Raw genomic sequence first — 13,951 nt, 5'->3', positions numbered from 1 at the left:
ATGCCTTGGGGCTTGGCACCTTCTAGGCAAGAACAAATTTTAATCAAAGCACATATAGTCTAAATATTTATACAAAGGCCTGTATGATCAAAGCATGAGCATTAGAGCTGACAGGTAAGTTTAAAAACTTTTTAAGGGAAAGCAATTTTGTGACTGATTGGCTTTTAAGTCCCTTTATTGATGGAGGCTAAAGTCCCTCTAGCTTTAGTTATAGTTATCTCTATGTTTTTGATACATATGAGAACCAGATTAATATATTATTTTATATTAAATGAAAATACAAATGAAAAACTATCTTAAGATTTTGTACATGAACAACAATATGTGCTGTATTTGTAGAAACCAATCTCAGCATCACTGATAAATTGGCAAGCTTGATCTATATTACAGCATTTAAACAGGACAAAATCTCTCTGGGATGGGAGCTGTGCTTTTAGGCCGAGCTAAGAGGAATGATTACTCAGGGCTCCTCTGTGGAGATGACAGGCAGAGATGACAGTCTGGCCAGAGGAAGGAGATGAGTGCCCTGAGGCCCTTTAGTCCCGTGGGACCAGCTGATAGCATGGGTCTGAACTCTGGGGCCTTGGCCTCAGAGGACAGTCCAACCTCCAGTGGTCACCTTTCCAGTCAGGGGATGGCTTGGGGGCCTCTTAAAGCAGTCCCTCTTAAGTGGCCTGGCCTGTGGCAGCGATAGCAGGTCAGTGTAGTCTTCTTTAAGGCCACAACAAAGACAGCAGCTTCTGGTCTCTGTTTTCTCCCTTTGTCTTTATTCTCTCAGTCCAGGTTATAGAATGCTAAGGAAGACGGTTTTTACTAAAGTGTCAGATGAACTATCTGGAGCAAAGGCTATCATTTGCAAATTTTTCTAGTATCTGGAGTTGACTGGGTAATAAACTTTTCTTTAAGAATAATTTGCCCCCCTAATTGAATCAGGATCTAAGGAAGTATGTTTTATTAGTGCCTCTAGTAAACAATCTAAGAAGTCAGGGCAGTTTTCATCTCTCTCTTGAAAAATAGCTGACAATGTAAAACAACTAGAAAGCTTGGTTTTTGTTCTTTTTAGACCTTCAAGAAAACACACTTGAAAATGTCTGCAGTTTTGATATCCTGTCTGGTTGCTAGACTACTAGGGGTCTTGGATGGGAGCTGCTTGTGCCCCAGTGGGAACTGGTGTTTCCCCTGGCTGTCTATCTTTTGGCCTTTTAAAATTAACAATATGATGTTATCTCCAAATGCAACAGCAACTGGTAATGCTGTTTGCCTCTTCCTAGAAGTCAGTGTTTGATTTAAGAGTAACATTACATCCTTCCAATCTAGCTCATAGGTCTGAGTACATCCTCTAAGGACTTCAATGTACTTATCAGGGCCTTCTGAAAATTTTCCAAGGTCGAACTTAATTTGTTTTAAGTCCCCTTAAAAAGAGGGACTTAAGAAAAAGGCATGTGAATTCTTTTAAAGTCCTAAGTTGTCCATGTACTTCCTGTAAAGGATATTGTCCTTGAGGAGCTTGCATGGACTCAGCTACAGATGGATGCATCCCTCCAGATGCCAGGGTGACAGCTAGAAGCCCCATCTTTAAGACTAGAAAGGCAAGTAGGGGAAACTTCAGGTTCAGTAAAGGTGGATGCAGTTTTGATTAAGGCTGTCTTGTCCTCAGATTCTAAAGGTTTGAGAGGAGCAATCTCAGGCTCCAGAGTAGTAAATGCCTTAAGGGCCCGAAGTGCTGAGTTTTCCTGTGCCTCGCGCTTACATTTAGAAATAAATAAGGAGTATTTCTCAGCGCAAAGGAAGACTGAGCATAAGCAGTTCTGACCACTTCTTTTTTACAGTGTACCTCCGGTAGTAAAATAGCATCATAATTAATACTTCCCTCTGCTCTGCATTTTGCCTCTAGGGGGTAGGTAGATGACATACATGTGCAGAGAAATATCAAATGGCTCTTGAACATGGAAGGGTTGAACATCTCCCAGTGCTTAAGACTCAATTCCAAAGGAGTGAGGGGCTTTGGCATTGAGTTGCCTGTGTCTGTAATGTAAAAGGCAGGGCATAAGGGTATGAAACTTCTTTTTTTGTACCAGGCATCAAACCCAGAAACTTTTGCTGAGCTATGTATCTAGCTCTTTAGTGCAAAAGACTTTGCACCACCTATATGCAAAAACAAGGAAACAATTTAGATGTGGATGCCATCTAGAGAGAGTAGTTTGGCCAGATTTTCCACCCTCGATCTAGTACTGGAATCTTATCTCCCTAGGTAGCTCCTAAACTTTGTTTCCATAAGCCTAGTTGTGACAGGACTGTTTAAAGATGGAAGCTTAACTTTGTTATAAACTACTGCTTTTGTTCATTAGAAGAGGGCAGACATAAAAAGTTGAGTTAGTAGTTACAGGGTTTCTCTGGCTGCACGGTGAAGGAGATGGCCTTGGGAGATAGATAAGGCAAGGCATGACTTGCGGAATTCCAGCCCTGGGCCCTAGGGCAAAGAAACCTCTCAGACCTTTGTGTTACCCATCTAATCACCTGGGAAATCTTTCCTAGTAGCAGGACATGGCTATGCTTTATTTAAATTTCTATATCTTTGAGGCTTATAGTCAACCTTATTAATTATCATGGAACAACCACATTTTGTTAGCAAAGGCATATCACTCTTCTATCACACAGACAAGAAAAGGCTGGCCACTTACTCTTTTTTTTTTTGTCCTTTTGAAACAGGGTCTCTATGCAGTTCAGGCTGGCCTTGAGCTCACTTTGTAGCCCAGGCTGGTCTCGAACTCGCAACGATCCTCCTGCCTCAGCCTCCCGAGTGCTGGGAGTGCTGGGATTACAGGCGTGAGCCACCACTCCCGGCTGGTCACTTACTCTTAATTAACATAGGCAAGGCACAAATGCAAACCATGCCCCTCCCTAGCTGCCTGGAAATGTAAACAATTGTTGGAGGCTGGCCTGAGTCTAATGTCTGAAGGGAGGGGGTCTAAATGATTGTAAAATCCCCTGAAAAGCTTGAGAGAGTTTCTAGTCTACTAAGAGAAAAATAAATATGAAAGATAAGTAGAGATTTTCAGTGGTCATAAGCCAGTGTCCAGTGAGGAACCTTCTTGGGTGCCCTGCAGAGTTGCTTTGGCCAGCAACCCTCAGTTCTCTGTTTCTATCGGCTCAGATAACCAGAGGTCAGTCTCCAGAAAGGAATCCAGCTGTCTGTCTGATCAACATTCCATTGACTCCACTGGCCACTGGCTTCAATGGGGAGTCACGAAACAGATGCTAGGGAATCTGTCCTCTGCATTTAAGGGTGGCAGCTGCTGTAAGAGCAGTTAATTAGCTGGCAGAGTAACCACTGTTTGTCAAAGTTCTATAAAAGATAGTTAAAAGCCTGAGCAAGATCATTACCTACCGCTCTTTACAGTCAGTCCACAGCTTGAAAGTTTGGAGAGCCTCCTTAGTCTAAAAGTGTTTTGGTCCTGTAAGTGTGCTGCTTTTGGGAATAGCGCCCTCTGGTTTCACCCAGAAGTCAGTTCTTTCTTCCTCACCTAGAACACTAAGCTGGGACATGGCTTTTCTGTGTGTTCTTCTGATGGGCAAAATTCAGATGTCTCATTTGACACAGAGAGGAGTATGGGTCTATCATCTAAGATGATTTCCCTGTCTTCAGTGTTAGCAAACCCTTATTTTCTATGAGCTTATCTTAGGCAGAAAAGGTTCCAATAGTCCAGAATTCTTTTGTTTCTAATTTCACATGCCTCTAAAAAGGAGAGTACGAAGTGGGAGAAAAGATTAGAAGTAAGGCCAACGAAAGGAAACTGAAGCAGAATAAGCTTGACATTTCCTCTAGAGTGTAGAGGAGAATCAGAGGCAGTCTGTCCTAGTGAAACCTGTCCTTCAAGTCTTAGATGCCAGCCACCATCCTAGAGCTTTTTAAGTGGTGGAAGTAGTCTTGGTTTTATTATACACATGCATATTTCTAAGTCTGAGCTAGATTTTATTTAAGAAGACTCATTTTATAAAAGTTTATATTGAATCTACCAGGGGCATTCTAATGTTACTCTCTGTAGTGCAATTGTCTAAATAAAGTCAGGCAAGAAATACCAGTAAATGTAGCAACTAATTCTTTTGTGTGTGTGTGTGGTACCAAGGATTGAACTCATGACCTTGTGCTTGCCAGGCAGGCGCTTATACTGCTGAGCGAAATCCCCAGCTTCTTGTAGCAACTAATTGAAATGTAAGATATATGAGAATAAAATAAAAATAAAGATGTCCTATTAAAGAAATATAACTTTGTGACTTTCCCATGTTTTAACTTAGATTTATCAGTTATTTAACAAAACTAAATAAGAGACAGAGCAATTATAAAACATGGACAAAAACAAATCACAAGCAGTGGGCAAAGCTGAAGCAAAATTTGAAGCATAAACATTTGTTACCCAAATGAGTCACAGTCCAAAGTCTATGAAGAAAAAGCAAACTCTTACTTCCATCTGATGATCTCGGTGGAAGACCTCCAAATACATAGGGGAATGAAAATCCCAGTCTACTAGATGTTCAGTACGAGTTTGTGTTCTCTAAAATTGAAGAATGAATTTTAGGAACCACAAAGATTAAGAGCAATATATATGTTTTGGTACCGGGATTGAACTCATGACCTCATGCTTGCCAGGCAGGCACCTATACCATTGAGCTAAATATATTTATTGAGATAAAGAAAGCTTCTGTCTGGGAGAGAGACAGAAGGGGTCCCGACTGGGTTGCCAAAGACTATGTCTTTTTTAGGGACTTTTGTAGAGCAAACCAGGAGGTGAGATGGTTGGGTCCAAGATGAGGAAAACATGGGAACTCGCTAGGCGGATGGACCTGAGGTCGGACAGAACTATGGTCAACCAAAAAAATTAATTGTTCAGGTAAAATTAACCAATGCAGGGACAAATGGGGAAGCAAGTCACATAGTAAGCGGACATTCTTATGGAGCAGTGACTCTTCCTGTAGGGGTTGGGATGGGGACTCCTGGCCTCCTGAAGGTGATCCATACCTGTTTAGGATATCAATCCCTAAGGTTTATACTTAGATGTGGTTGCATTTGTTCTGCCTTTTGCCTTGAGATTCTGGCCCACAGCGGAGGTGTCTGTCTCTGCCAAGGTTGCAAGTTATGTGGTCTTCTGCACTGGCTCCTTCTAGGTCCCAGCCCTCTCTGATGGCCTATAATATTTCTAGCTAACTCAGCTGCCTGTAACATCAGGACAAGAAATAGCCTGAGGCAGCAATTTCTTATTTTTTTTATTGTTTATTGGTACAATTTAGCTATGTATATAAGGATCACATTCATCAGAGGGAATTTGTACTTGTGCATGATATAACTTGATTGCTTTTTCTTCCCGATTCCCCTCCCCTCCTTCCAACCCCTCTTCCCTTCCTTATTTACAAAGCTTTGTTTCCATTTTGTCCTTTTCTCAGTTTTATCTTTTTTCCTCCTTCTTCCCTTTCTAAAATAATAAGTATATGTTACTTAATATTGAATATTGTCATTAAAAAGAGCTGTGAGTTCACAGAAGTAAGACTAGGTTTAATTTGCTGCTTGGCCTCTTCAGTCTCCCTTCTGTTCCTACTTTGTAATTTTTGAATTCTTGTAGCAAAACTAATACTTGGCATTAAGCTCATTTTGTAGATTTTCCACTGAGTTTATTGCACAAGATTGCTTGAATTTAACAGAAAAAAGTAATTTTTATAGCTAGTGTTGAAATTTAACTGCATCACTCAACACAATAGACTTACTTTAATCATTTCAGTGTATTTTATTATTTATGTATTTTTGAGATAGAGCGTGTATCGCTGTGTATCCCAAAGCTGGTCTCCAACTCTCCTGTCTCAACCTTCCAAGTGCTGGCACTTGGAATTACAGGCATGAGCCACCATACCCTGCCTAAGCAGTTAGTGTTTGTATTCCTGGAGGCTTTCCTTTGCGCAGCTAATCTGATAGGTGGGGCTCAGAATTGAGCCTTTGGGGTGGAGTGTTCTAGGGTGTGTTTTTCTATCTCTGGCACACATCTATAATCCTAGCGGGTGTGTGGTTGGCAAAGGAGGATCACCAAGAGTTCCAAGGCCAGTTTGGGTAAAGCAATGAGTCCAGGCCAGCCTGAACTACATAGTGAGTTCAAAAACCTGCCTGAACTACACAGCAAGGCCCTGGGTCAAAAAACAAACAAAAACAGAACAGGACCCAAATACATGGGATTTATTGTAAGTGGCCAATATATTTAAGTCTTGAATATATGTGCTCCCTTTCCCCCTTTGTCACAGGCGGCTGAGCTAGTTAGAAATATGCTAGGCAGTCAGACAGGGTGGGGCCTTGAAGAAGCTGGCACCGAGGACCAGATGTCTGGGGACCTTGGAGATGCACCCCTCTTGCTGTGGGCCAGATCTCAGGACAGAAGGCAAAACAAATGCAACCACTCCCTTAGGTATAGTCCTTAGGGATTAATTATGGATCACTTTGGGAAGCCAGGAGTTATCATCCCAACCCCTATAGGAGGAGTCACTGATTCATAAAGAATGCTGTCTCTCTCTCTCTCTTTTTTTTTTTTTTTTTTTGGTCTTTTCGTTTTTTATCGGTACTCGGGATCAAACTCACGACTGCCTGCTTGCAAGGCAGGCGCTTATGCCGCTGAGCTAAACCCCCAGCCAGAATGTTGTCTCTTGCTACACAACTGGCTTCCCCATTTGTCCCTGATTTGGCCAATTCTACCTGAACAATTAAACTCACTGGTTGACTATAGTTTATTCCACCTCATGCCCATCTAGGTTCGAGTTCCCAGTTTTTCCCCCTTTAAATCCACCTCACTTCATGGTTTTACTCTATGAAAATTCCTAGAAAATACAGCATCCTTGATAACCCACTTGGGACCCCTTCTGTCTTTCAGACAGAAGCTTTCTTTCTCTTAATAAATATATTCTGCTCTTATCCTTCTTGGTTGCTAAAATTCATTCTTTGATTTTAGAGAACACGAATTTGTTCTGGACATAGAGTAGGTCGGGAGTTTCATTCCTCTGTATCACCTTTCTTGTGTTTATTACTAGAGAAATGGGGTCATTTGTCCTATGGAGTTTTTCTGGCTGGGTTTTGCTAACTGCATCCTTCATGATTTAATAAATGCTTCGTTCCATGTATTTCATGAAAATTTGTAGTTAGAACCTGATGACTGTTGAGATTCTGATGTTATTTATTCATGTATATGTTCAAGTTACTTCCATAGAGCATCCTGTCTACTTACCCCTTTGAGGGAGTCTGTCAGTGGTAATCACTCCTAGATCCATTAGGGGCAGAACAGTGCATAACTGTCACCTTCTGTCAACTCTCCTTCATTATTTAGCTAGAACGTACTGCAAAGAGAAACACCCGTGAAGCGTTACATTTTTGTTAAGATTTTAAGCATTTGTTAAAATTTCCCCACTGGTTACCACTATTTCTCTTTTCTATGCTTTCAATTCTTCCTCGGTTGTGTACCTACTTCTATTTGTGTATTTATTTTGCAGTACTGAGAATGGAACCCAGAGCTCCCAACCCTATTTAAATTTTCTCTTTGGAGACAGGGTCTTGCTAAGTGGCTGAGTTGCCTGGGCTGAGCTGGAATTTGTGATCTTCCTGATTCAGTCTCCTGGGCACTGGGATTACTCACTGTGTATCTGTGTTTATTAAACCCGGTTAGCTTAGCACTCGGGAAAACACTGTCATTCCGGAAGCTCAAGGGACCGGTTTTTCTTGGCTTCCCGGTACTCAGCAGGTCAAGCTTGCAAGTCATTGGCAGTCCTGTGATCGCCAGGGGTGACATGTCGGAAGAATTAGCCCTTCGGGAGGCGCGCAGGCCCGAACCCCTTGCTCTGCTGTGCGGGGCAGGCATTCTAAAGACTGTGTTCTGCTTGCAGGAAGAACCCCCTGGGTGAAAGCAGAATGCAACTCGAGCCAGGAGCCACAGTGTCCTGAAGGGTGAGCATGGGGTGCCCACGCATGCTGCTTCCACTATTGTGGGGAGGAGGTTGGGGCTGGGGTTCCCTCTGCGCTCTGATTCTTCATGTAGAGGAGTTAGCTCTAAATTAGAGTCCTCTTCGACTCAAAGTGAACACACTTTTGTTTGCTTTATCATTGTATTTTTTGTTTGTTTGTTTGTTTTGGTCTTTGTGGGACAAGGTTTCACTATGTACTTCTGACAAGCCTTGAACTCACTTTGTAGCCCAGGCTGGCCTTGAACTGGCTGCGATTTTCCTGCCTCAGCCTCCTGAGTGTTAGGATGATGGGTGTGCACCACCACGCCAGGCTGGTTCTAGTGTTTTTAGAGACAGGATCCCACTCTGTACCCAGGCTGGCCTGGAGCTCAAGGCAATCCCACTGCCTGGCCTCCTGAGTGCTGGGATTACAGTGGGTGCCACCGACCCTCGTGGTCTCTGTTCCCCAGCACTCACACCCAGCGGCCCGCTCTACACTGACTGAAACAGCTGTGTGTGATTGGAGGCCTGGTTTTGCCCACGAGGTCTCATATAGGTCCTTGCTCTGAACTTCGCCTGGGGAACTGGCTCATTTTAGTTCCTAGGTGTGGCACAGAGCAGGTGTTCACGAAACCATTCATATTTTTTCCTGTGAGGATTTTCCTTCAGTCACTCATTTTGTTCGATAAAACCTGGCCTTTAAACCAAACCCATGGGTTTAGACGGCCTTTTCTCAGGGCCGCACTCAGGTTACACTCAATTCATCTCTGACAGCAGCAGAGAGATGACCCAGGTAGACTGGCGGTCAGCTCAGTGGAGGAGTGTAGACCGAGCCTGGGCAAAGTCCTGAGTTCAATTCCCTGCCGCGCAAAGAGGATTAGTGTGAACCACTTACTGTGAACCACTATGATCTTTACACCATAGCTGTCTGGCGTGTTCTGCTGTGTAATAGCCCTCTGAACTCGGCCCCATTGTCGCTGTGCACTGGCTGTGAAACGCAGCTCATGAAAAGGAAGCACGAAGCCTGCCCAGGTCACACTGTCCGACAGCTGAGACCAGAAGCAGCTTGGGCTGTGAGGTCTCTGTGGCTGTTGCCACCCCCTCCACCCGTGACAGTCGGAGCCTGTGACACTGTGCAGATGACCATTGGCAAGACTTCAAATTGACTTTGGCAGCTGTTTGGACAAACTTCCCAGGGCCCACAGTTTAAGGAAGGAGAGGTTTACATTGGCTCATCTTTCTTTCCATTGTGAGGCTGCTCCTTTGCAGGACAGCGCAGCACAGGGGCCTGGTGGAGGCAAAGCTGCTCAGGGCATGGAGGGCAGGAAGCGGAGTATCCAGGGGCGCACACTCTTCCAGCCAGGCCCCCTCTCCTGAGATCAAATCCACCATAGGCACCCATAACCAGTCACGGCCCTGAGGTGTGCTGTCAACGACTGCATGAGGCTTTAGGAGGACATCTAGATCTAAATATGATAGCACTTTGAATCAGGGTAAGACCAGACAGGAGGAAGCTGGTGATGAAGGGGTGTGGGGTGAGGTGGGGCACACTGGCTGTCTCCCCTCAGTCCGTGTGGAGTCAGGCCTCTCTCACACTCTAAAGCCCTGTGTGCTGTGTGTATCATGATTCTGCCCAGTGTTGGCAGTGTTCACTGGGAACAGTTCCTGGAGATGTTACATTGCCCGCAGCCCTCTTTCTGCACAGCTAAGCTGTATTTTTTTTGCTTACTGTTTTTAGACAGAGTCTTCCTCTGTAATCTCAGCTGGCCTCAAAATCCAGACCCTCCTGCTTCCTGCAGGAGCTGCCATATTTCACTCATCACAGGGTGAAAAGGAGCCCGGACCCTAAGACAGACAGATATGCCCAAGTAGTCTAGGTGTGACACCCCTGGTGGGGTGGTAGGGGGCACGTGGAGAATGAGTTGGTCTTTTCGCTTCCTATATTTATTTGCTGATGATAACACAAAATATGAGATTTGGGATGCCAGTTTTTGATACCCTTAGTACCTTTATTTAACTCTCATGATAGGCAGGAAAAGCATCATGATGCAGTGTCCAGCGTTACTAACAATCGAAAAAAAAACAAAACACAAGATAGCATTTTAATTCCCCAAAGAAGCAAACACTGCACCGTGGTTTGCAGGAAATATCAGTCACCTGTTGTGACCATAGGAGGCTAAATTGATAGGGGTCACTGGAAGGGAACTGTGACTTCCGTGAGCAGGAAAGTAAATCTTTAGGAATGTAGACCAACGACATAATTAAGGATGTTTCAACTACATGGGTCTTCATGATAGCAGAGTGCAAAATGTGCTCTGAAGGGCAAGGAGGAGCTCTTGGAGAGCAGGGAGGCCATTAAGAAAGAGATGTGGGGTTCGGCAGCCATGCTGGTCATCCAGCCCTGCAGGCTGAGGCAGGAGGATTGCTGGGAGCTACACACTGAGACATGAATAGTATTAGATTAGTAGATCTCATTCTATAAATAGTTGGCCTTGTCTTTAAGCTGCAATGATATTATGATGGCATATTTATAATTATAAAATTTTTAATGAGAATTATGCTAATGGCTTCATGAAAAAATAAGTAATTGCCCCAGGCCTTTTTATTTATTTATTTGTCTTTTTGAGACAAGCTCTCACTATGCAGTTCAGGCTGGCCTTGAGCTCACTCGGTAGCCAAGGCTGGTCTGGAACTTGCAAGGATCCTCCTGCCTCAGCCTCCCGAGTGCTGGGATTACAGGCATGGGCTACCATGCCCGGTTTTTTTTGTCTGTTTGAGACAGGGTCTCCCTACAAAGTCCAGATTGGCCTTGAGCTCAAGGCAGTCCTCTTGCCTCAGCCTCCCAAGTGCTAGGACTACAGGTGTGCACCACCACACCCAGTCTAGGAATCTTCAATTTTATGATGAATTTCCTACATAAGTCATTTCACACCATCCCTTGTCATGTTTTGATTGAGATATAATCCATACACACTGCACTGCTCAGATCTCATGTCTGTGGCATAGTGAGAAGTGGAAATTCATAGACTTGCAGCCTATTGACAGAATATTTACACCACCCCACCAGGCTCCCTCATTCTCTGCCCACTCCCTACTCCTCAAAGCAACTGCTGCTCTAATTCCTACCACCGCAGGCTCCTGTTGCAGAATTTTTCTTCACTCTGCTGAGTCACGCTTTTCCGGCCTGACCCTGTATTTCCTTGACTCTGAGTATTACTGCAGGCATCACAGTGGGCTTTGGCACGCTGTGGTTCCCTGATTCAAACGTGGATTCCATGTCCCTTCCACCTTATTCCCACTGCTAAAACAGTGTCTTAGTCATCTTTCTTGTTGCTGAGACAAAATACTCCACACCCACAAGTTATGGAAGGGAAGGTTTGTTTGGCTCACAGTGTGTGGAGGTTCAGTCCCAAGTTGGCTGGCTCCAGGGCAGGGTGGTGTGGCGGAGGGCACTGAAGAGCAGAAGACAAGCAGCAGCAGCAATAAGCAACTAGTGAAAGACGAACAACCCCCACCAAGCCTTTTTCTGTCTCTTATATCTTATCTTATCAGGTGGGTAGCACTCACTCCCTTAATCTTTTAATCACATTTGAGTAATTTGAGTAATTTATCAGAATATCAACAGCCTCACCCTAACCAAATTTCTTGGAAAAATGTTTTCTTTCAAGAATTTAGACAATGCAACTACGCGGCACTGCGTTGGAAATGATTTCTTTTGCATACTCTTTGTATGTTCTGTTTGGAATTTAAATGTAACCTTGTACACAGCTGCTACTCAGAGTGGCCTCAAGTTGGAAAAAATCCAGATTTCCATCAAGAGTAGAAAGCGTGAGCTGTGGCTCGTTTGCCACCAGCATTTCTAGGACACCGAGGACACGGTCTGTGAGTGCGTGAGGGAGAGGGCCCTGTCTCCTGTGTAATTCAAGCCAAAGGTGCCTGACACAGCAAAGGCCTCCTTGGGCTTCAATGGTGTGCAATTTGCATGTGTAATTTGCATATAATTTACATGTTTATATCAGTACAAATCCAGGCAAAACTAATCGAGGCTACTGGAAGTGCAGACATTGCTCATTCTGGCAGAGGTTGTGGGTGGCAAGGTTGAGGACTGGAGGGGACCCCAAGGAGCTTTTAGGGCTGTCGAGGTCTGCTGTCCTTGGTGGTTGGTTACAAGGCAGGGTTCAGATAGTATCAAGTATAGGTCTGTGGCTTGGGCATGTGTGTATACACAGATGTGAATACTACAGGTGAAACTCAAAGTCAAGGGAATACTAACTGCATTTATTCCTTTTTATCTTTTTGAGACAGGGTCTCTTTACGCAGTTTGAGGCTGGCCTTGAGCTCACTTGGTAGCCTAAGCTGGCCTCAAACTCGCAGTGAGCCTCCTGCCTCAGCCTCCCAAGTGCTGGGATTACAGGACTTGCACCACCATTCCCGACTCAAGAGTACTAAATCTAAAAAAGACAGTTTCTGGCTATAACCCCAAAGTTACCTTTGATCATTTTTGCCTTAGAAAAATGTAAGAAATTAAAATGCTTTGAGGTATATATCAGTATTCTTTGGATATTGGAAGACTCAGTAAAAAATACAGAACTTTAGAATAATACATCCATAAACTGCTTTCTGAATTCCATCTCATATGTAGTTCAGGTTGGCATTAAACTCCCTGTGTAGCCAGAATGGCCTAGATCTCGCAGCAATCTTTTTGCCTCTGCCTCCTGGGTGCTGGGAGGGCAGGTCTGTGCCACACACTCAGCTAATACTAAAATTTAAAAAAGACAATCTTTGGCTATAACACAAAAACTAACCTTAACTATTGATTTACAAAGCAGTTGCAATGCTGAAGTGTACATATATATTAGTTTCTTTAGATGTCGCGATGCTAAGTTAAAACACTCAGACGTTTAGAATTAGAAGACCTCACAGAGAGGGTTTCCAAATCCCAAATCCGAATGGCCCTCAGGAGCTGGCGGCCTCCGCGCCCTCGGGGTCTGAGTGTTTCCCGGGGCCCACGGTGCACACCGCGGTCCGAGGACGGAAGCGGTGGCGAGGCGCTGCTGTGTCCGCAGGTTTGAGCCGCCACCCGTGATCTTGTTCTCCATGGATGGCTTCCGCGCGGAGTACCTGGACACGTGGAGCCGGCTGCTGCCCAACGTCAAGAAGCTCAGTGAGTGCGGCCGCCAGGGGGCGCAGGCGAGGGGGGGGCGGGGCCGGGGGCGGGGCGGGGCGGGGCGGGGCGGGCCCGGGCCGGGCCGGGGCGGGGCGGGGCCCGCTTTCCTCCGGTTCCCCAGCCGCTGGGTCTTCCAGGCTCGTCCACTTTTACTGCTTGGCGCTTGTGGATTCTCAGCTGGGACGGCATGGACTCCACTTTCCATTGTTTGGTTGTTTGGTAGCTGGCTTATTTGTGTGTTTAATCTGATTTGCTTCGTGTTTGAATATAATACCTGTTCTGGGGAGATCTGTTTGTATCTGCTGGCTTTTTGTTCTGGGACAGGGTCTCACTATGTGTTCAGGCTGGCACTGAACTCATGGCGATCCTCCTACCTCAGCCTCCCTCCGCAGTGCTGGGATTACAGGGTTGTGGCCCAGCTCTATGATAATTTCACTGGTATCCTTTTTAAAATTGTTTCAGAATTATTAAGAAAAACAGCTGTTTGACCTTGAGCAAGTGGATTGACTTTTCTGGGCCTGAGTTTCTTCTCTTTTTCTCTCTCTTACTCCGCTGCCTTTTTGCAACAGGGTTTCACTATTCAGTTTAGATGGGGCCTTAAACTCACTTTGTAGCCCAGGCTGGCCTTGAACTGGAAGCAGTCCTCCTGCCTCAGCCTCCCTACTGCTGGGATTACAGGCATGTGCCACCATGCCCAGTTTAGGCCTGAGTTTTCTCATAAAACGAAGAATAAAAACCAGGTGTGGTAGCACACACCTGGGATCCAGCACACAGGAAGCTGAGGCAGGAGGATCATTGTGACTTCAAGGCTGGTTTGAACTA

At 44.9% G+C, this 13,951-nt stretch overlaps 1 protein-coding gene across 2 annotated transcripts in view; it reads left to right on the top strand.

The window, feature by feature from the left end:
• Enpp3 (ectonucleotide pyrophosphatase/phosphodiesterase 3) overlaps positions 1-13,951 on the top strand; it is a 77,275-nt gene that overhangs the window by 10,035 nt on the left and 53,289 nt on the right. For both annotated transcript variants that reach the window (XM_063233482.1, XM_063233481.1), the window contains exons 5-6: positions 7,906-7,966; positions 13,029-13,126. In XM_063233482.1, the coding sequence (XP_063089552.1) occupies positions 7,906-7,966; positions 13,029-13,126 (159 nt within the window). The remainder of the gene's footprint in view (positions 1-7,905; positions 7,967-13,028; positions 13,127-13,951) is intronic.

The sequence above is a fragment of the Cavia porcellus genome, unplaced genomic scaffold (genome assembly GCF_034190915.1).
Source record: "Cavia porcellus strain 051 isolate PalLab524CR breed Dunkin Hartley unplaced genomic scaffold, mCavPor4.1 scaffold_22, whole genome shotgun sequence".
In the NCBI taxonomy this organism is placed as follows: domain Eukaryota; kingdom Metazoa; phylum Chordata; class Mammalia; order Rodentia; family Caviidae; genus Cavia; species Cavia porcellus.
Note: the sequence above shows the minus strand (reverse complement) of the source record. Positions and strands in the feature narration are given on the sequence as shown.